Source organism: Dipodomys merriami, unplaced genomic scaffold, assembly GCF_024711535.1.
Source record: "Dipodomys merriami isolate MVZ:Mamm:240054 unplaced genomic scaffold, mDipMer1.0.p SCAF_12, whole genome shotgun sequence".
Lineage (NCBI taxonomy): Eukaryota > Metazoa > Chordata > Mammalia > Rodentia > Heteromyidae > Dipodomys > Dipodomys merriami.
This window is the reverse complement of record NW_027202493.1, coordinates 5,506,906-5,528,169: the sequence shown is the minus strand read 5'-3', so window position 1 is coordinate 5,528,169 and position 21,264 is coordinate 5,506,906. Positions and strand designations below refer to the sequence as shown.

The window sequence follows — 21,264 nt, the reverse complement described above, 5'->3', positions numbered from 1 at the left end:
GCATTAGCATGTCTCTTGAAGGCCTTGTTTTCTCTTGATTTTTCTTCTTTTATTTCATATTTGTTTCATCGTGAACCTAGAATCAATAATTCAATTCATAATCATTCATTACTGGGTTTCTGATGCATTGTCCTACAATTGACTGATGGAATCTTATTACTCAGATATATGAAACTTTTTTTTTTTTTTTTGGTCGGTTATGGGGCTTGAACACTATCCCTGAAATTTTTTGCTCAAGGTTAGTATTCTACCACTCTGAGCCACAGCACCACTTCTGGTTTTTTGGTGGTTAATTGGAGATAAGTCTCTCAAACTTTGCTGCTCAGGCTGGCTTTGAACTGTGATCTTCAGATGCTCAGCCTCTAAGTAGCTAGGATTATAGACGTGAGCCATCAACATATGCCAAACTTTTTTGGCATGTCTCCATCAGTTGTTTTGAGACCAGATCTCCTTATGTATCTTAGACTTAACTAGGAACACATTATCCTCTTGCCTCAGCCTCCCTAATTCTGGGGAAGAGAGAGAAAGAGAGTGTGTGTGAGTGTGAGTGAGTGAGAGTGTGAGTCAGTGTGTCAGTATTTTTTGTGGAGCTTGAACTCAGAGCCTGGGCACTGTCTCTGAGCTTTTGTGCTCAAGGCTAGTGCTCTACCACTTTGAGCAGTAGCTCCACTTCTGGTTTTCTGGTGGTTAATTGGAGGTACGAGTCACACAAACTTTCCTGCTTGGGCTGGCTTCAAAACATGATCCTCAGTTCTCAGCCTCCTGAGTAGCTAGGATTACAGTCAGCAACTTGGGGATTTATAGGTGTGTTTGTCACCATGCCAGGATTCCCTGTCAATTTTTAAACTCTTATTTTCTAGGAAAACCAAATATTTCAGGCTTCTTTTGTATTCTCTCTGATTCAACCCCTGTTCATGTTGGTAAAGATTTAGTTTCCAAGGTTGAGAATGTGGCTTAGTGGTAGAGTGCTTGCCTAGCATGCATGAAGCCCTGGGTTCAATTCCTCATTACCACATAAATAGAAAAAGCCAGAAGTGGCGCTGTGGTTCAAGTGGTAGAGCACTAGCCTTGAGCAAAACTCAGGGACAGTGCCCATGCGCAGGCCCTGAGTTCAAGCCCCAGGACTGGCAAAAAAAAAAAAAAGAAAAGAAAAAAAGATTTAGTTTCCACAGAGCTAACTCTAGTGGTGTCAGACTTTGGAAGATTCTGTAAAGTATGAATGATTTTATGCCCAAATATCAAAGTCAGCCATGTTTTGGACATTTTACATGTTTGGGACATGTAAATCAGGGCTGGAAAGCACCATCAATTAAAGTAGTGGGGATGAAAAAAGGATCCTGGTAGATGTGAAATTGGTGAAAGATGACCTAAAAGTATCTTGCTTTTGATTCTGGGTGATCAGCAGTTTCGAGTATTAAGAGCGGTATGATGCAGAATTTCTTCCATTTTAGTTACAAGAAAATTTTGGTGTCTAGAGGATGTCCAAAAGATGTTATAAGTAGGGAGAAACAAGAGCTCAGGAAATAGTGATTTGTAATTTTCCAGTTGACGCCAAAGACAATGTGACAGTTCTTCCCTCTCATTGTATGAGACGCTCTAAGTAGATAAAATTTATATGCTCCTCAAAAATCGGTGTTGTTTGCAAGCAATTAAATATTTGTTGAGTGATTAAAGTCTAAAGATAGTTTTGTTTTTTTAAATAGATCCTAACAAGGTCTTTGAAAATGGGTCTGTTTTCTTTCTTTGTGAGCATAATTTTGAAAGATACTATAAGTCTTAATGTATTTTATCTTAAAAATTAGGATATTATACCATTTATTGATAAGTATTGGGAGTGCATGACAACCAGACAGAGACCTGGGAAAATGACTTGGCCAAATAACATCGTCAAAACAATGGTAAGTAGACTAAAACTGAGTATACATTTGACATTTAAAAAACCAGTGCTTTGGAAGTGGCGCTGTGGCTCAAGTGGTAGAGCGCTCGCCTTGAGCTGAAGAGCTGAGGGACAGCGCTCAGGCCCAGAGTTCAAGCCCCATGACCGACCAAAAAAAAAAAACAAAAACCAGTGCTTTTAATAACAATGAAAGTTTAATTAATCTCATCATAAAATAATTTTCTGACTAAGAAAATGAGCGATTTGATCTTTGAGAGTATAAGATGCAGATCATTCTAAGTTAAGTAGTTTTCAAACAGATTCATTGAGTTGTATATTATATTTAAGTGAATATCATTCTTCTTGCTGGGTGCCAGTGGCTGATGAGCCTGTAATCCTAGCTACTCAGGGGGCTGAGATCTGAGGATTGTCATTTAAACCCAGCCCTGGCAGGAAAGTCTGAGACACTCTTATCTCCAATTAAACACTTAAAAAGCTTTAAGTGGAGTTGTGGTTTACACTGTAGAATATTAGCCTTGAGCACAAATGCTCAGTGATAGAGCCCAGACCCTGAATTCAAGCCTCAGGGCTGGAACACACACAAAGTGAATATCATTCTCTTCCACTTTAGTTTTATACATTGGAAATCTTGCCCATTGTATTTTTGTCAGTCTTGAGGCTTAAACTCTGGGCCTGGGCACTGTCCCTGAGCTCTTCAGCTCAAGGCTAGTGCTCTGCCACTTGAGCCACAGCCCCACTTTTGGTTTTCAGGTGGTATATTGGAGATAAGAGTCTTACAGACTTTTCTGCCCAGGCAGCCTCCTTAGTTTCTAGGATTACAGGCATGAGCTACCAGCGCCCGGCTTGTAAGTATAATTTTATATTGAAATTGGAGACCATTTATACTTTTATTTTTGTCAGTCGTGGGACTTGAACTTGGCCTGGGCATATTCCCTCATCTCTTCAGCTCAAGGCTAGCACTCTACCACTTGAGCCACAGTGCCACTTCCAGTTTTCAGGTGGTATATTGGAGATAAGAGTCTCATGGGCTTTCCTGCCTGGGCTGGCTTTGAACGGTGATCCTCAGATCTCAGCCCCCTGAGTACCTAGGATTATAGGTGTGAGCCACTGGTGCTCTGCTGTTTATACTTTTACGAAATTGACTTTATAATTTAAGAGAGGAACCAAACCAAATTGACTTTATAATTGAAGAGAGGAACTGGGAAGCTGGGCGCCAATGGCTCATGCTTGTAATCCTAGCTACTCAGGAGGCTGACATCTGAGGATCGCGGTTCAAAGCCAGCCTGGGCAGGAAAGTCTTCGAGACTCTTACCTCCAATAAGCCACTCAGAAAAAAAATATATAAATAAAAGAGAGGAACTGGGGAGAAGTTAACAGTAAACTACTAATAGTGCATATTTTTGTGGGATAGAAGACTAGCTGAGTATTATTCTATTTTATCTCTATCATTTATTTATGGTGCTGGTACTGAAGTTTTAAGTAAAGACTAGCTCTGTCTCTAAGCCCTTTTGCCCAAGGGTGGTACTTTACTACTTGAGCCACATTTCCACTTCTAACCTATTGGTGCTTAGAGGTAATAATCTTACAGACTTTTCTGCCTGGGCAGGCTTTGAGCCATGATCCTCAGATCTCAGCCTCCTAAGTAGCTAGGATTACAGGCAGGAGCCATCTATGCAATCTCTAAGTATAACATTTTCATTAATATTAAGATTCTGTTTCCCTTTTCAGAGTAAAGAAAGAGATGTTTTCTTGGTAAAGGAACATCCTGATCCAGGGAGTAAAGATCCAGAAGAAGACTACCCCAAATTTGGACTTTTGGATCAGGTAGATTAATTTGCTCCATGTTCTCTTTTTTGTTTAAGCCATTTGAAGATACAGAATCAGATTTTGTTTACATCTATATATATATACCACTCCCCATAAAGTATTAGAGTCTACCACATTATGGGCACGTAACAAACAGCAACCTGCTTGGCTATCTTAAATCCTATCTTAAAATAACCAAGGACTACAGGATTGTTCAGTGATATAGCACTTGCGTAGCATATGTAATGAGTCCTGTTCCATCCCTAACACTGCAAGTAAATAAATAACCAAAAGAAAAAAGTGAATGGGACTCCGACTACTACATAGGGTAGAATTCTCATAGGGAGCTGTGTCCATGGGGTTTAACCACTTTAGTTGCCATGCAGCAGTTCCTCCTCCACCCTGGTTGATTGGTTAATTGGTTAATTGGTTAATTAAATTACCTGACTTTCCTGTCCACAGGCCACTAGCTGGATTCCTGAAACACACCTCTGGCTTGTTTTGTTTTGTTTTGTTTTTGTCCATTGTGGAGCTTGAACTCTGGGCCTGGGTATTGTTCTTGAGCTTTTCAGCCCAAGGCGAGCGCTCTACCACTTGAGCTACAGCTCCACTTCCAGTTTTCTGGTGTTAATTGGAGAGAAGAGTCTCATGGACTTTCTTTGCCGAGGCTGGCTTTGAACTGCCATCCTCAGATGTCAGCCTCCTAAGTAGCTAGGATTACAGACATGAGTCACTAGCGCCCAGCAACCTCTGGCTAGTTTGAAACTCCGTTAGGATTATCAATTTCAGTTCTCATGCAATTACAATTTCTCATTATTTTTGATTAATTGCCATACTAATTTGTTTATTTTAGTCTCCCTTTTTCTTTGGATATTTTTCCTTCCAGGATCTAAGTAACATAGGTCCTGCGTATGACAACCAAAAACAAAGCAGTACTGTCACTACCAGTGGGAATCTAAATGGTAAGTTTTTCAGTGTGTCATTATTTAAATATTTTTAAGCTATAATTGTTCCTAAGATTGGACATTCTTTGGGATGACCCATACCTGGATATTTTCTAATATGCTTTATAGTTCAGAATACAGTTTTTATCAGCAAGTCAAGGATTTGGCAGAGGTGAACTTTTGTCACAGCACAGCTTTTTTTTCTTTTTTTTTTTTTTAATATTAGTGGTACATACTAACTATACAAGTCAATGGAATTCACTGTGATATTTCCTTACATGCATATATCATGCATTGATGATGTCTATTCAGCCACAGTTTGGTCTTCAGTAAGACAAAGTTAGTGTAAGACAAGGTACAATTTTAAGATTAAATTTACTGTGCTTATACTCACTCTGATCTGTTTCTTTACAACTAATATTTAGCTAAGTGTAGTTGCTTTCTATTCTTTCCACAATTCAGCTTCTACTGTTCATTTTCTAATTTTTCTTGCCCTGTATAATTTCTAAAATTTCTTACCCAGTGTACTCATTTGACAGCATTTCTTTATGGAATGGAACGACATCTGTGGCATGTTTATTTGTGTTGGTAACACATTAATAGGGGAATGAATGCTTGTCATTAGTAGTGATAATCTGAGGAAACTAAGGAAAGCTGGGAGGTAGCTAGCTAGTCATCTGATACATGGCATCATTAACTTCAAAAGGGAGAGAGAGCATCTTAAGTATTTATTATAACATGGGTTGGAAATGTAAGTGTATTGTTTATCTCTTACACCATGTTTTCTTGTGTAATTGTTAAAATTTGACAAATACATGGTGCCACTTCTGTTCCTACAGGTGGAGCCACTTTTGGAGGTGAATTCCTCCTCTGTCTTCTTTCAGCCCCTCAGACTTAAGTATTTTGTGGTTTGGAAAATGCTTTTTTGCTGAGTTGTGGTAGAAGCTAAACCTAAATAATTTTAAAGCCTTGTGAAAGTGGTGGCAATAGCACTTAATATGAATAGTAGTTAAGTTAAATGTTAGTAATTAAAAGCTTGTATGTTGTCATATTCTGCCTAACATGGCCAGCAGTTCCTTTAGGGTCCAGAAATAATGACTTAAAAAAATAATTTAATAATTTAATAATTTTTGATTGATGATAATGACATTGTAATAGTTTAACATTAAACTTATGAGAAGTAGGAAGTAGGAATCAGATATGTTTATAAAAGGAAATTCTACATCTACATCTGGTCCTGTGTATGCAGAATATGACCTACCCTCAATGTCTTGATCCTTTTTATTGCAGCAGAAGTGCTGATAATTTCCAAGCTTGCCCAAATTTATATATAGTACTCTATGCAATTGTTTACATAAAGGTGTTTTCCTGCAGTTCAGGGACATTTTCTGGAAGGAAGGAGAAACAAACCGAGAGGAATGATAGAACTGGAAAAAAACTTCAAAGTACCGATTTCAGATATATACAAGGAAATATTCCTTGTGGTCTTAATATATTGACAATTGTTTTTGTACAAAATATGTAAATTGTTGATTTGTCCTTAATTCCACAAGCCAAATTAGGCTAATCTAAATTTGATGACACTAGCACACTTGTAATAAATGTATTGACAAATGGATGTAGAAGTAAAATGTGACTACTAAAAGAAAACTCCTTTCTTACTTCTGTCATGTAACCATGATGACTATTGGGCAGCACTGGAGAGAAACACCTTTTTAGTACTTCTGTTTCTGTTTTCATGTTTGATGTACTTTTGTCTTGTTGGATATTAAAGTTAAGTGCTTTAGCAGATGCTGTAACTTTATTATGTTTACAAAATACATTGTGTAGTTCAAGCAAGTGAACATGGGCCCAAAGTGAGGACAGTTTCATTATGGATGTTTATATTGATTTGAGTGGGGCAAAAACATGTATCCATGCAATTGTTTCATTCTTTTTAGCTATGGGTTCTTAGAATCTGAAAGAGGGCAGATGCATTTGTGTCACATCCTTAAATGTACTAATAGTTGCAGTTCGTTAAGAAAGGAAAGTTGGAGATTTAACACAGTTATCACTAGTGCTAGATTACATTTGAGGACCCAGTGTGTGGGGCTGTAAGACACTGAGTAGATTACTTTTAGAACCAGAGTAAAATCTAGTCTGCTTTCAGAAGGAAACTCTCCTGTGGTGTTACACAAATGCACATTGGGTGTATTAGTCCCCATGGAATTGCAGTATCCATGTGGTGCTTCCATTACAACTCAATGAAAGTCATCTGCCTTCTCTTCAAAGGGGGAATTGCAGCAGGAAGCAGTGGAAAAGGAAGAGGAGCTAAGCGCAAACAGCAGGATGGAGGGACCACAGGGACCACCAAGAAGGCCCGGAGGTGGGGAGAAATGCACCCCACTTATCCCCATTTGCTTATTTGATGCTGGCAAAGTCCACTACAGGAGAAAGAATCATATTCTTCAGTAATTAAGTGTCTGAAGCTAAAAAGTAAAAAGCATGTTACCAGGCCAGCTGCTTATCCATATTTTCAAAGCCTTGAGCCAAGGGGCAGAACAAGCCCAGTATAAGTATTCTGTTTTATATACTTGTTACCACTAAAACAGAATCCAGGGCAGAATCCTCTGGTGATAAGTCTGGGTTTATATAAAGTTCCTTTATCTTCTCTCCTTACCCCAGGCTTGAACTCTGGGCCTGGCTACTGTCCCTGAGCTCCTATTGCTCAGGGTACCATTTCCAATTGTTTCTGTGATTAATTGGACATAAGAGTCCCAAGGACTTTCTGCCTGGGCTGGCTCCCAACCATGATCCTCAGATCTCACCTCCTGAGTAGCTAGGATTATAGGTATGAGCCACCAGCCCATAGAGGCTAACTTACCTTTCTCAAATTAAGTCCCCTTATCTTGAGAAAGGATAGATGGGGACAAGAGAGTGAAGCTAACTGAATGTTAGCTCATTAACTTGTCATGCCTTTTCCTTTCCCTTTGTCTAATACTGAAGTGATGAAATGCAGGTCACTTATTTTGACTGGCAAACAGGTAATAAGTGCTCATATCTGTGAGTTTATGTTCATTGATTTATATAATAAATATACTTGGGGCTGGGAAGGTGGCTCGGTGGTAGAGCGCTTGCCTTGCATGCCTGAGGCCCTGGGTTCGATTCCTCAGCACCACATAAGCAAAAAGAAAAAAGCCGGAAGTGGCGCTGTGGTTCAAGCAGTAGAGCGCTAGCCTTGAGCTGAAGAGCTGAGGGACAGTGCCCAGGCCCAGAGTGCAAGCCCCATGACCGGACCCAAAAATAAATAAATAAATATACTAAACAAAATTACCTTCAGCCCTTGTTCCTCTTCTCCTCTGATAAGTACTGGCTGTTTGTGCTTAAGGATGATCAGTAGTGACCCTTCTTTGACAAGTTACTGGTCAGTCCCTATAAAGTATGATTACATTTCACTGAAACTGCTTTGCAAAGTAAAGTAATCTCTTGCATTTCACCTGTTTGGACTGCAGAGGGCAGGATGATCTTTTTAAGAAGTATTTAAGAAGTTGCATGGTTTCCAACTGAAATCTAATCAATCAAACCTTTCTTACAAATTAGAAGTAGAGGTTACTATAACTAGAAGGGTTTTTTAATTATTTTTGTTTTTTTTTTTTCAGTGACCCTTTGTTTTCTGCTCAGCGTCTTCCCCCTCATGGATACCCCTTGGAACACCCATTCAATAAAGATGGCTATCGGTATATTCTAGCTGAACCTGATCCCCATGCCCCTGATCCTGAGAAGCTTGAGCTTGATTGCTGGGCAGGAAAACCTATTCCTGGAGATCTCTACAGAGCTTGCTTGTATGAACGAGTTTTGTTAGCTCTACATGATCGAGGTATGGAAGGTGGTCTTAGTATTAGTATGTATTTCAGGGTTACTTTGACCTGCTATATCAGCTTTGTCCAATCTAGGCTGAAAAATATATCTTAGTCTGTTATTTCTGCCCCAGCTTGTCATCTCTAACTAGACTTGACCAGAATATGTAAGAGATCATTTTTGCTTCCCCACAAGTTTTAGCCATGTTATGTACATTTTATGCATGTTTTTTTGTTATTGTTTCTGTGCCCATCCTAAGACTTAATCTCAGGGCCTAGGTGCTTTCTTTGAGCTCAAAAGCATAGGGACAGGGGCAGGGAAGGTGGCTCAGTAGTAGAATGCTTGCCTTGCGTGCATAAGGCCCTGGCTTCAATTCTTCAGCACCACATAAGCAGAAAAAGCCAGAAGTGATATTATGGCTCAAGTGGTAGAGTGCTAGCATTGAGCTGAAGAGCTGTGGGACAGTGCCCAGGCCCAAAGTTCAGGACCCATGACCAACCAAAAAAAAAAAAAAAAAATGCATAGGGACAGTGCTCAGGCCTGGAGTTCAGCTCCAGGACCAACACATAAGAAAACCAAAAAAATGGACTGGGCATGTAGCTTAATGGTAGAGTGCTTGTCTTGGGTTCAGTTTCTTGGTACCACATAAACAAAAACAAACAACAATGAAAAAGAAGGCAGAAAAGTCTGAGAGACTCTTATCTCCAATTAACCACCAGAAAACTGGTAGTGGTGGCTATGGCTCAGAGTGGTAGAGTGTTAGCTTTGAGTTAAAGAGCTGAGGGACAATGCCCAGGCCTAGAGTTCAAGCCTCAAGATGGACAAAAAAACAAAACCTTTCTGTTTTGGTGGTATGGCTCAAGTGGTAGAACATTTGCCTAGCAATATCAAAGTCTTGAGTTCAAACCCTCGTACCATAAAACAATAACATTTTTATTTTTGAAATACTATGGGTTGAACTCAGGATACTGTGCTCTCCGTCACTAAAGGCCAGCACTCTAGAACTTGAACCACACCTCCAGTTTGGACTTTCTGCTGGTTAATTGGAGATAAGAGCCTCGATTTTGTTCTGCCCTGGCTAGCTTTAAACTACAATTTTCAGATTTCAGCCTCTTGAGTAACTAGGATATCATAGGCATGAGCCCACTTTATATAGATTTTACTTTTTTTTGGTCAGTTGTGGATCTTGAACTCTGGGCCTGGGCAGCTATCCCTCAGCTTTTCAGCTCAAGGTAGGCACTGTGCCATTTGAACCAGAGGGCCACTTCCATTGTTAATTGGAGATAAGAGTCCACGGACTTTTCCTGCCTGGTCTGGCTTTGAACTGCGATCCTCAGATCTTAGCCTCCTAAGTAGCTAAGATTACAGGCATGAGCCACCAAGGCCTGGCTTGGATTTTACATTTTAAACTCATAGTGAAGTTAGAAAAATAATGAAATTCATCTCATCAAGCTTCTCCTAATGATAGTATCTTATACAATCATAATACTTAATAAAAACTAGGAAATTAACATTGGTAAATGTTCTTTTTTTTTTTTTTTTTTTTGGTGGAGCTTGAACTCTGGGCCTGAGCACTGTCCCTCAGCTCTTCAGCTCAAGGCTAGCCCCCTACCACTTGAGCCACAGCTCCACTTCGGTTTTCTAGTGGTTTATTGGAGATAAGAGTTTCACGGACAGGCTGGGAAGGTGGCTCAGTGGTAGAGTGCTTGCCTTGCATGCGTGAGGCCCTGGGTTCGATTCCTCAGCACCCCATAAGCAAAAAGGGAAAAGCCGGAAGTGGTGCTGTGGCTCAAGTGGTAGAGTGCTAGCCTTGAGCTGCAGAGCTGAGGGACAGCGCCCAGGCCCAGAGTTCAGGACCCACGACTGGACCCAAAAATAAATTAAAAAAAAAAAAAAAAAAGAGTTTCACGGACTTTGTTGCCCGGGCTGGCTTGAACCATGATCCTCAGATCTCAGCCTCCTGAGTAACTAGGATTAGATGCGTGAGCCATCAGCGCCCGGCTGGTAAATGTTCTTAAATTAGCGAATACTAAAGCTTAAATATCTTTAATTTGAAAATCCAAAATGTTCATAAATACAAAATCTTTTGAGTGTCAATATGGTTCTCAGAATTTTTAGAACTGGGCGCCAGTGACTCACAGCTATAGTCCTATAGCTACTCAGGGACTGAGATCTAAAGGATTGAGGTACTCAGCTAGCCAAGGCAGAAAAGTCTAGGAGACTTCTGTTTCCAAAATAACCAGCAATACTCTGGTTTCTCTTCAGATTGTATAAATCTTTTGCCTTTTACCAAAATAACCAGCAAAAAGCCAAACTGGAGGCATGGCTCTACTAATATAGCCTTACAACAGAGTGAGCTTGAGGCCCTGAGTTCAAGCCCCAGTACTAGAAGAGGGATACTTCTGATCCCAAGTATTTTACATAAGGGATACTCAACAAGTATTAATTAATGACCTTACTTAAATTTCACCAGGTTTTCCACTAATATTTTTCATTAAGATCCCTCATTGCCAGCTATTTCTTCTTAGTTTATTGTAGTCTTTGAGATCTTCAGTAGTTTCTCAACTATATGTTCCATGACCATGGTATTCTTTTTGTGTATTAATTATATTATTTGTCAGAATTTATTCAGTAACCATTTGATGCTTTCTCATGATTAGATGGTAAGACTTGCATAGAAATGATTCCTTCTTTATTGTTTTTTGTTGGGGGGGGGTGTTTTTTGGTCATGGGGCTTGAACTCTGGGCCTGAGTGCTGTCCCTCAGCTCCTGAGCTCAAAGCTAGTGCTCTACCTACCACTTGAGCCACAACGCCACTTCCAGTTTTCTGGTGGTATATTGGAGTTAAGAGTTTCATAGCCTTTTCTACCTGGGCTGGCTGTGAACCGGGTTGACTTTGAACCACAGTCCTCAGATCTCAGCCTCCTGAGTAGCTAGGATTACAGGCATGAGCCACTGGTGCCGCGTGCGTGCGTGCGTGCGTGCGTGCGTGCGTGCGTGCGTGTGTGTGTGTGTGTGTGTGTGTGTGTGTGTGTGTCCTCAGATCTCAGCCTCCTGAGTAGCTAGGATTACAGGCATGAGCCACTGGTGCCGTGTGTGTGTGTGTGTGTGTGTGTGTGTGTGTGTGTGTGTGTGTGTGTGTGTGTGTGTGTGTGTGTGTGTGTGTGTGTGTGTGTGTGTGTGTGTGTGTGTGTGTGTGTGTGTGTGTGTGTGTGTGTGTGTGTGTGTGTTTTAAATGATTCCTTCTTGCTCCATCATCTTATGAAGTTATAATATTGGTATGTCTTTTGGTTATGCTGGCTGTAGTGATTGAATTTAGGTTGCCCTGATGGCTTCTCTACTATAAAGTTTCTGTCATTGCCTTTGTAGTTAATAAACTTGTTAGGGAAAATACTTGGGGACTATCCTGTTTTTCCATAAAATTATGGTCACTGACTAGCACTTAGTTACCACTGTGATGCTTGCCTTTGATTTTTCTGTTTCTTTCCTAACTTCATTTATTTGATTATATTGGTAGGGACTTATAGATATTTATTTTCTTATAGATATTTATTTTCTCGAATTAATTTTTTGTTTAAATTATTCAAGTTTTGGCTATTTGGAGTCTCTTCAATTGACACTTATGTTAATCCTTTTTTTTTTTTTAAGTATTTTCTTACATTCTAGTATCATACATTTCTGGCTTATCTTGAGTTTTTCTTTTTTTTGTTGTTGTTGTCCTTTGTGGGGTTTGAACTCTGGGCCTGGGTACTATCCCTGAGCTCTTCAGCTCAAGGCAAGCACTGTACCACTTGAGCTACCAGGCCACTTCTGGTTTTCTGGCGGTTAATTAGAAGATTCTCATGGACTTTCCTACCTCGGCTGGCTTTGAACCATGATCCTCAGATCTCAGCTTCCTGAGTAGCTAGGATTACAGGCATGAGCGACCTTGCCTGGTAGATTGTCTTAGACTGTTCTTAATCTGTAACTGATTCTCCATCTTCTGTACTTTCTTGATTTGAATGCTTTTGAAGGGTACAAGCTAACTATTTTATTGAACAAGCTTCAGTTTAGTTTTATCTAGTTCTCATGATTCAGATTCTCATAGGAGTGAGCTATGTTCTTCATCATAGTTAGGACCACAAATAGAGAGCCACATTAACTGCCCTCCACTATTTTAAGTCTGTTGTGATTTTACGGTGAAAATTAGATTTTCTTCTCCCTTTCTCTCTCTCTCTCTCTCTCTCTCTCTCTCTCTCTCTCTCTCTCTTTTTAAATTTCTTTGCAGTGCTGAGTAGTAACCTCTCTGGCCTTGTTTATGCTAGATAAGCACTCTACCACTAAGCTACATTCAGGCTTCAAAAGCTTAACATTTTGCTGGGCACTGGTGGCTCATGCCTATAGTCCTAGCTACTCAGGAGGCTGAGATTTGAGGATCACAGTTCAAACTACGTCAACAGGAAAGTCTGTGAGACTCTTATCTCCAATTAAATCACAGAAAAAGCCCAGAAGTAGTGCTCTGACTCAAGTGGTAGAGTGCTAGCTTTGAGCAAAAAGAACTCAGGGACAGTGCTCAGGCCCAGAGTTCAAACCTCAGGACGGGCAAACAAACAATGAAAAAGTTTAACATTTTAAAGAATAGTTAAGTCAGGTTAGCATCTAAGCATGAAACTGGTTTATTTTAGGGACTATGCAGTATAATTTTAATTTGTCATCTTAAATATAATTACATTTAGGAAAACTAGATGTTCTGTTTCTTTTTCCTTCCTGTCTGTTTTGTCAGTATCTTATGTTATAAGTTTAAGACTCCTGAACTAAAGATTTAAACACCTGACCTAGAATTTCTCACTTTTCATGCTAGTGTAAGGGACTCATGTCTCAAAGTACCTCAAGTAAGCTGCAGGTCTCTGTTTTCTTCTCTACACTGCAGCTCCCCAGTTAAAGATCTCTGATGATCGGCTGACTGTGGTTGGAGAGAAAGGTTACTCCATGGTGCGGGCCTCTCACGGGGTTCGGAAAGGTGCCTGGTACTTTGAAATTACTGTGGATGAGATGCCGCCAGACACTGCTGCCAGACTGGGTTGGTCCCAGCCCTTAGGTAAGCTAACATTACAGTAAAGAGATTTGGGCCCAGGTCTACCTGCCAAGGCTTTAAGATGATAGATTACTAAATAATGGGCATGAAGTTCAGTTCCTAAATGTCTGTCTACTTTATAATGCCTTGAATACATGTAGGAAATTCACAAAATTGACCAAAAAAAAACTGAAAAGGGTTGAATCTATTTCCTTTAGCAAACCAAAGTTGACTTATAATCCTCTGACTTTCCTATGTCTTTTTATTGGGACAGGTAACCTTCAAGCTCCCTTAGGTTATGATAAATTTAGCTATTCCTGGCGGAGCAAAAAGGGCACCAAGTTTCACCAGTCTATTGGCAAACACTACTCTTCTGGTTATGGGCAGGGAGACGTCCTGGGATTTTATATCAATCTTCCTGAAGACACAGAGACAGCCAAGTCGCTGCCAGATACTTACAAAGATAAGGTGAGCTTGTCCTCTCCCAATGGGTTTCCTGTCTTTGAAGACCTGTGGCAGCCAGAGCCTGTAGCTGTGGCCTTGTGCTATCTTGATACTGATGCACAGTTTACATCCCTTGCCCCAATGCTTTATTATTAATATTCTCAGACAAGGCCGGGCGCTGTTGGCTCACGCCTGTAATCCTAGCTACTCAGGAGGCTGAGATCTGAGGATTGCGGTTCAAAGCCAGCCCGGGCAGGAGAGACCGTGAGACTCCTATCTCCGATAAAACCACCAGAAAACCGGAAGTGGCGCTGTAGCTCAAGTGGTAGAGCGCTTGCCTTGAGCTGAAGAGCTAAGGGACAACGCCCAGGCCCAGAGTTCAAGCCCCATGACCGACAAAAAAAAATAATAATAATAATATTCTCAGACAAGGTTGAAACAGTTTAACCAGTGCCTAAATACTCATCACCTACCATCGGTGTGTTATCCATTCATTTTTGAACACACTTCTCCCTAGGTATATAAGGATATGAATCATTAGCTAGATGCAGTGTATGTTTGTTTTAGTTTTTCTCTTGATATAAGCTTTATTTAAAATGAAACAAGACAGATTTTAAGTGAATATTCGTAGTTTTGAGATTGATCTAAACCTCCTATCAAGATGTATACCTTTTTTGTGTGTGTGATAGTCTTAGGACTTGAACTCAAGGCCTGGGCTCTGTCCCTATGCTTCTTTTGCTCAAGACTAGTGCTATACTAGTTGAGCCACAGCTCTACTTCTAGCTTTTTTTGGTAGTTTTTCGAGACTCTTCACAATTTCTCTTGCCCAGATGGGCAAGAGAACTGTAGTCCTCAGATCTTAGCCTTCTGAGTAGCTAGAATTACAGATGTGAGCCACTGACACCAGGCTGATGTATAATATGGGACCAGGATGTTTCCTGTTGGCCTTTTCTTGTAAGTCTCCATCCTCATCCCTAGCCTCATAGATGGAACCACTTCTGCTGTACTTTAGTTCTTGCCTGTTTTTTACTTACACTAATACAATCTTATAGTACATAATCCTTGGTATGGGGCTTTTATAATTTGGCATAATATTTAGTGATCTATGTTGTTGTATTTATAGTGTTATATATGTCTTGTGGTTCCTGCTTACTACAGGGTAAAGTACCCATCGCATGATTGTAGCATGGCATACTTTCTGTTTTCTTACTGTCCATACTTAGGCTGTTGTAAATTTGAGAATATTATAAGGATGCTATGAACATTTTTACACATCTTTTTAAAAATTAGTACGTAATTATACAAAGCAATTTCAGTTGTGTTGTTCAGGTTGCATCTTGATCAATGTCACCCTTTCTGTTATTCTCCTCCATTTTCCCTCTCCCATCCTTACCCTCAAGTAGTTCCGTTTTTACATTGAATATCATGACAGCTTTACTTTACCCTTCTTCACTCCTTTTGTGTGCCCCCTTCCTTACCTGCCTCCCCAACATACTTCCACCTCCTGGTATTTCTTTTGTTAAACAGTTGTTCAGAGGAGTTACACCATTGGACTCCTCTTCTTCTAGGTATACCATCCTTTAGTCAGTTTGATTGTGTATTACATAGAGCCCTGTTTGTGATAGTTACTTATATGTTTAGTTTTATAAGAAATTACCAAGTAACCAGATGCCTGTAATTCTAGCTTCTTTGAAGACTGAAATCTGAGGATCCTGGTTGGAGTCCAGTGTAGGCCTGGCCAAAAAGCCAGAAGTTGAATTATGACTTGAGTGGTAGAGTGCCAGCTAAAAAATCTAAGGGATGATACCAAGGCCTTGAGTTCAAGTCCTAGTACAAAAAAAAGAGAATGGACCAAAGGAAGAAACAGAGTGAGTGAGGGAGTTAAATTACCACTTGAGAAGTATTGTTCATTGTCTGGGAACATAAATTTAGTTGTTTTGATGTGTGTATAATAGTGTTTCATTGTGGCTTAAATTAGCACTTCTTTGATAGCTAAAGATACTGAACTTTTTTAGTGTATCTTTTAAGTAGCTGTACAAAAAGACAACCATTTAATAAAGCAGCCTGACAGACTGAACATTTTTCATGATTTTTTATGTGTATGCTTGTCCTGGGACTTGAGCTCAGGCTCTAGACACTGTCCCTCAGCTTTTGTGCTCAAGGCTAATGCTCTTCCACTTTGCACCACACTGCCATTTCCAGCTTTTTGGTAGTTAATCGGAGACAAGAGTCTCATGGACGTTTCTGTCCTGGCTGGCTTTGAATGGCCATGGCAATACAATAGTCCCTCACTCCAGTGATAGATGAAAATTCCTGAAGTAGCCGTGTTATATAATCAACCCTCATTATATCACTGTTCACTTATTGCTACTTCGCGCATTTTTACCTATCATGGAGTTCTCTGGAGTGTGCTAGGTGTGCTAGGTGAGGGATTGCTATTTACATATTGTTTAGAAAAACCCCATTACACAGTGAAGCTGCAATACTGAGCCACAATATAGTGAGGGTCAGCTGTTCTTCGTTCTCAGCTTCCTGAGTCAGCTAGAAATCCAGGCCACCAACCTGGTCTATTTTTCATGCTCTTATCTACCTGTCTTTCCTAATATCTCTGTATTTTACTTCTTTTTTAATTGGATTATCTCATTGTTTATTTTACAGGTATTTTATCCTAGTCTGTGACTGTTTTTCTTTTTTTCAGTATTGGGTACTGAATTTAGAACCTTGAGCATGCTCAGTAAACATTACCACTAAGTCATTCTCCAACTGTATTCCTTTTTCTTTTTGCCAGTCATGCAGCCTGAACTCTGGGCCTGGGCGCTGTCCCTCAGCTCTTCAGCTCAAGGCTAGTGCTCTACCACTTGAGCCACACACAGTACCCCTTCCAGCTTTTTCTGTTTATATGGTACTGAGGAATTGAACCCAGGGTTTCATGCATGCTAGGTAAGCTCTCTACCACTGAGCCATATTCCCAGCCCCAGAAGATACTGTTTTATAGGTCAGGTATTCATTACCTGGGACAGTGTCATCCCTGTCTTCCCTTTTCCTCAGTTTTCCTCTCCCTGTCCTTGCCCACAAGTTGCATAGTTCATTTTCAACATAGTGTCTACTGAGTACCCTGGCTACATTTGTTCACCCTTCTGCCCTCCATTTTTGTACCCCTTTTGTCCCCCTCAAAAGACAGAGAAAAGAGCAAACAAATGAAAAAGAATAAACAAATTTAAAACAAAACAAAAAGCAAAACAAACAAAATTATCTCCACCAACAATGGCAACTTAAAAACTCCATGTTTCCATTACATAGAATTTTTTTTTTCTAAATCAGTTGTGGGGCCTGAACTCTGGGCCTGGGCACTGTCCTTGAGCTCTTCAGCCTGAACTCTGGAGTTTTCTGCTTATATGGTGCTGAGGAATAAAACCCAGGGCCTCATGCATGCAAGGCAAGCACTCTACCACTGAGCCACCTTCCCAGCCCTCCTAGAATTTTTTAAAATAATTTTTTATTGAGATTAAGTTATTACATAAATTTCACAGTATTATGAGAGAGTGATACTTAAAGTCACAGCTTTTAAACTTCACAAGACAAATTATCATCATGGTCTATGTTTGTGAATTCTATGAGCTTCTGCTAAAACAGAGTTTTAATTTTTTGTTTTTTGTTTTTGTTTTGGTTGGTCTTGGGGCTTGAACTCCGGCCTGGGCATGTCTCTCAGCTCTTCACCACTTGAGCCATAGCGCCACTTCTGGCGTTTTCTGCTTATGAGGTGCTGAGGAGTGGACCCAGGGCCTCATGCCTGCAAGGCAAGCACTCTACCACTGAGCCACCTTCCCAGCCCAAGAGTTTTAATTTTTTGTGTATGTGTCAGTCCTGGGGTTTGAACTCAGGACCTGGGTGCTGTCCCTGAATTCTTTTGCTCAAAGCTAATGCTCTCCCACTTAAACCACAGCTCTATTTTCAGCTTTTTAGTGGTTAATTGGAGATAAGAGTCTCAAGAGACTTTCATACTGGAATTGGTGTTGAACTAGTATACTCAGATCTCACCCTTCTGTGTAGCTAGGATTACAGGTGTGAGCTACTAGCTCCCAGTTAAGGTTTTAATTTTTATGAAATCAAATTTATCAGATACTTCTGTTAGATACTCTGGCCTCAAACTTGTAATCTGCCTGCTTCAACCTTCCAAATGCTGGGATCACAACTAGATTTTTCTTTAACAATTTTTTTTCTTTGATTTACAGATCTTTGGGTAATTTCAAGTTATGAAAGTATCATCCTGTTTTTCTTTGAAAGCACCAAGCTTTTAACTTTTTCATATGTCTCTGATCTACCTCAAAATAATTTTTGTATGTAGTATATGAGTCAAGATTTAAAGAAATATTTTGTTCATAGGAATACTGAAATAGTCCAGTGCCATTATTTCTTTTTTTTTGGGGGGGGGGGTGGTGGTCCTGGCGTGGGGCCTGAACTCTGGGCCTGAGCGCTGTCCCTCAGCTCTTCAGCTCAAGGCTAGCACTCTACCACTTGAGTCACAGCGCCACTTCCGGCTTTTTTCTTTTTGCTTATGTGGTGCTGAGGAATCGAACCCAGGGCCTCAAGCATGCAAGGCAAGCGCTCTACCACTGAGCCAACTTCCGAGCCCCAGTGCCATTATTTCTTTCTCTCCTGGATTTCTTTTGTATCTTTAGTACAAATGAAATGGCCTTATGAGTAGAGGTTTCTTTGAGCTGTGTATTATGTAGAAGTATTTGTTGTCTTTTATGTTAGTACCAGTGTCTATTATTATACCTTTACAGTAGTGGATGTCTTCTTAGTTTGGTGAGTGAGTGGTGAGTGAATGTTTTCTTAGTTTCTTCTCAAAACAAGAAGCTCCAAATCTGTTTATTTTATCTTATATTTTGTGGTGCTATAAATCAAACTCAGGCCTTGAAAATGCTATACAAAATTTCTATTCCTGTGTAGCTCCCCAGACCATATTTCAATTTCATTGCATCATTGACTCTCATCTCTCATCCTCCCACTTGAAGTCTTTAAACAAATATCAATTAGTGCCTTTGTGTGTGTCTGTGTCTGTGTATGTGTGTCTATGTCTATGAACTTGATCTCAGGACCTGGACTTGAACTCAGGGCCTAGGCACTGTCTCTGAGCTTTTTTGCTCAAGGTCAGTACTCACCCATTTGAACTACCACTCTACTTCCAGCTTTTGGGGTAGTTAATTGTACATAAGAGTCTCATAGGCTTTTCTGCCCACACTTTCTTTAAACTATGATCCTCAAGCCACCAGTGCCTGGCTAATGCCTGGTTTTATAGAGCAAAGCAGTCTGTATTTACCTCAGAGTCTCCTGATAGAATCTATTTTGGGTCTGGTTGTGGGCCTGAACTCTGAGCCTGGGCGCTGCCCCTCAGCTCTTCAACTAAAGGCTAGTGCTCTACCACTTGAGCCACAGCACCACTTCCGGCTTTTTTTTTTTTTTTGCTTATGTGGTGCTGAGGAATCGAACCCAGGGCCTCAAGCATGCAAGGCAAGCGCTTTACCACTGAGCCACCTTCCTAGCCCCTCCTGATTTTATCTATAAAGCTAGTCTTTGTTTCACTATACCAAGGTTTGAACTCAGGAACTACTTGCTAGGGCTGACACTCTACCACTTAGCCTTTGCATATCTATCATGCTCTTAGCCCTTGAACATTAGTTTCAAATTTAATTAACAATTTGTGGAATTATGCACATACAACAGAATACTATGGATCTGTTTGAAAGCCTCAGATGTAGCAAAATAAAAATGATTTCCAGTTTATATTGGTGAATGAAAAGACCCAAAGCTATTTACAGTATTTATCACATATTGCTTGTTTCTCCTGGTGATTATCTGGTGAATATTTTTTTTGTGTGAGTATTTTAATTTTGGAGATACTAAAGTAGATTTATATTCTGGAAGAATACCAGATCATTGATATAGTATTCTGTTTTTACAAGGTAAACTGGAGTATGATAAGGTAAGTCAAAGAAAATCTTTATTGTAAATGTTTATATCTTATGATTTTTTTACCATGTCTAGTCCATATTTGTGCAAAGAAAACTAAATTTTTTTAATTAATGTCACGTATTTATTTTTGAAGTGGAACCTACCAGGAAGAAAGAGAAGACCCAGAGGCCTGTCTTAAGGAGACATAGGCAGCAAATTAGGGGAGAGGAAAATGGCTTTCAGAATGTTGTTATACTAGGCATGGTTGTACACACATATAATCCCAGCACTTTGTAGGAAAAGGCAGGAGGATCTAAACAGAATTCTGGGCCAGTGTGGACTGTGTGGTGAGTTCAGACCAGCCTAGATATATAGCAAGATCCTGTTTTAAAAAAAAAAATTAGGGACTGGGAAGGTGGCTCAGTGGTAGAGCACTTGCCTTGTATACCAGAGGCCCTGGGTTCGATTCCTCAGCACCACATAAGCAAAAAAAGAAAAAAGCCGGAAGTGGCGCTGTGGCTCAAGTGGTAGAGCGCTAGCCTTGAGCTGAGGAGCTGAGGGACAGTGCTCAGCCCCAGAGTTCAGGCCCCACGACCGGACCCCCCCCCCCCCCCAAAAAAAAAAAATATGGCTAGGAATGTGACTTAGTGGTTAAGTGCTTGTCTAGCATGCATGAAGCCTTAGGTTTGATTCCTCAGTACCACATATACAGAAAAAGCCAGAAATGGTGCTGTGGCTCAAGTGGTAGAATGCTAGCCTTGGGCAAAAAAAGCCCAGGTACAGTGCCTAAACCCTGAGTTCAAGCCCCGGGACTGGCCAAAAAAAAAAAAAAGATATAATAAATAGTTGTTATAGAATAGTTTAGGCTCTATGGAATTGTCATTTCTTTCAGTGAGATTATTGGAAAAGGTATGGATTGATGTAGCTTTCATGGACATTTGTGTTATGGTAAGAATACATTTCTTCAGATTTTCTTTGCAAAGGATTTTTTAATGAAAATATGTAACAAACATGGTTGTCTAGCGTCTTTTGAGAGGCGCATAATTGTTCAAATTTTGGCAAAATTCAGTGTCAGTGATTTTTGGTTTCTGCTGCAGAGCACAAGGACACTATGCTATTTATGTAAGTCTGACTTTATTTTCTCCATGATGCTGCTGCTGATGCTCCAGTGTCCTTTTCTTTTTTTTCTTTTTCCTCTTTTCAAGGCTTTGATAAAGTTCAAGAGTTATTTGTATTTTGAGGAAAAAGACTTTGTGGATAAGGCAGAGAAAAGCCTAAAGCAGACTCCTCACAGCGAGGTGAGTCATGGTTACTAAAAGGTCAGAATT

The 21,264-nt window shown here is 40.1% G+C and overlaps 1 protein-coding gene across 3 annotated transcripts in view; it reads left to right on the top strand.

Annotated features, from left to right (window-relative positions):
• Ash2l (ASH2 like, histone lysine methyltransferase complex subunit) overlaps positions 1 to 21,264 on the top strand; it is a 36,465-nt gene that overhangs the window by 11,067 nt on the left and 4,134 nt on the right. For 2 of the 3 annotated variants that reach the window (XM_070016177.1, XM_070016179.1), the window contains exons 6-14: positions 1,803 to 1,898; positions 3,626 to 3,721; positions 4,590 to 4,665; positions 5,487 to 5,504; positions 6,919 to 7,012; positions 8,286 to 8,503; positions 13,394 to 13,561; positions 13,812 to 14,005; positions 21,142 to 21,234. In XM_070016177.1, the coding sequence (XP_069872278.1) occupies positions 1,803 to 1,898; positions 3,626 to 3,721; positions 4,590 to 4,665; positions 5,487 to 5,504; positions 6,919 to 7,012; positions 8,286 to 8,503; positions 13,394 to 13,561; positions 13,812 to 14,005; positions 21,142 to 21,234 (1,053 nt within the window). The remainder of the gene's footprint in view (positions 1 to 1,802; positions 1,899 to 3,625; positions 3,722 to 4,589; positions 4,666 to 5,486; positions 5,505 to 6,918; positions 7,013 to 8,285; positions 8,504 to 13,393; positions 13,562 to 13,811; positions 14,006 to 21,141; positions 21,235 to 21,264) is intronic. The other variant, XM_070016178.1, reaches the window with a different exon arrangement.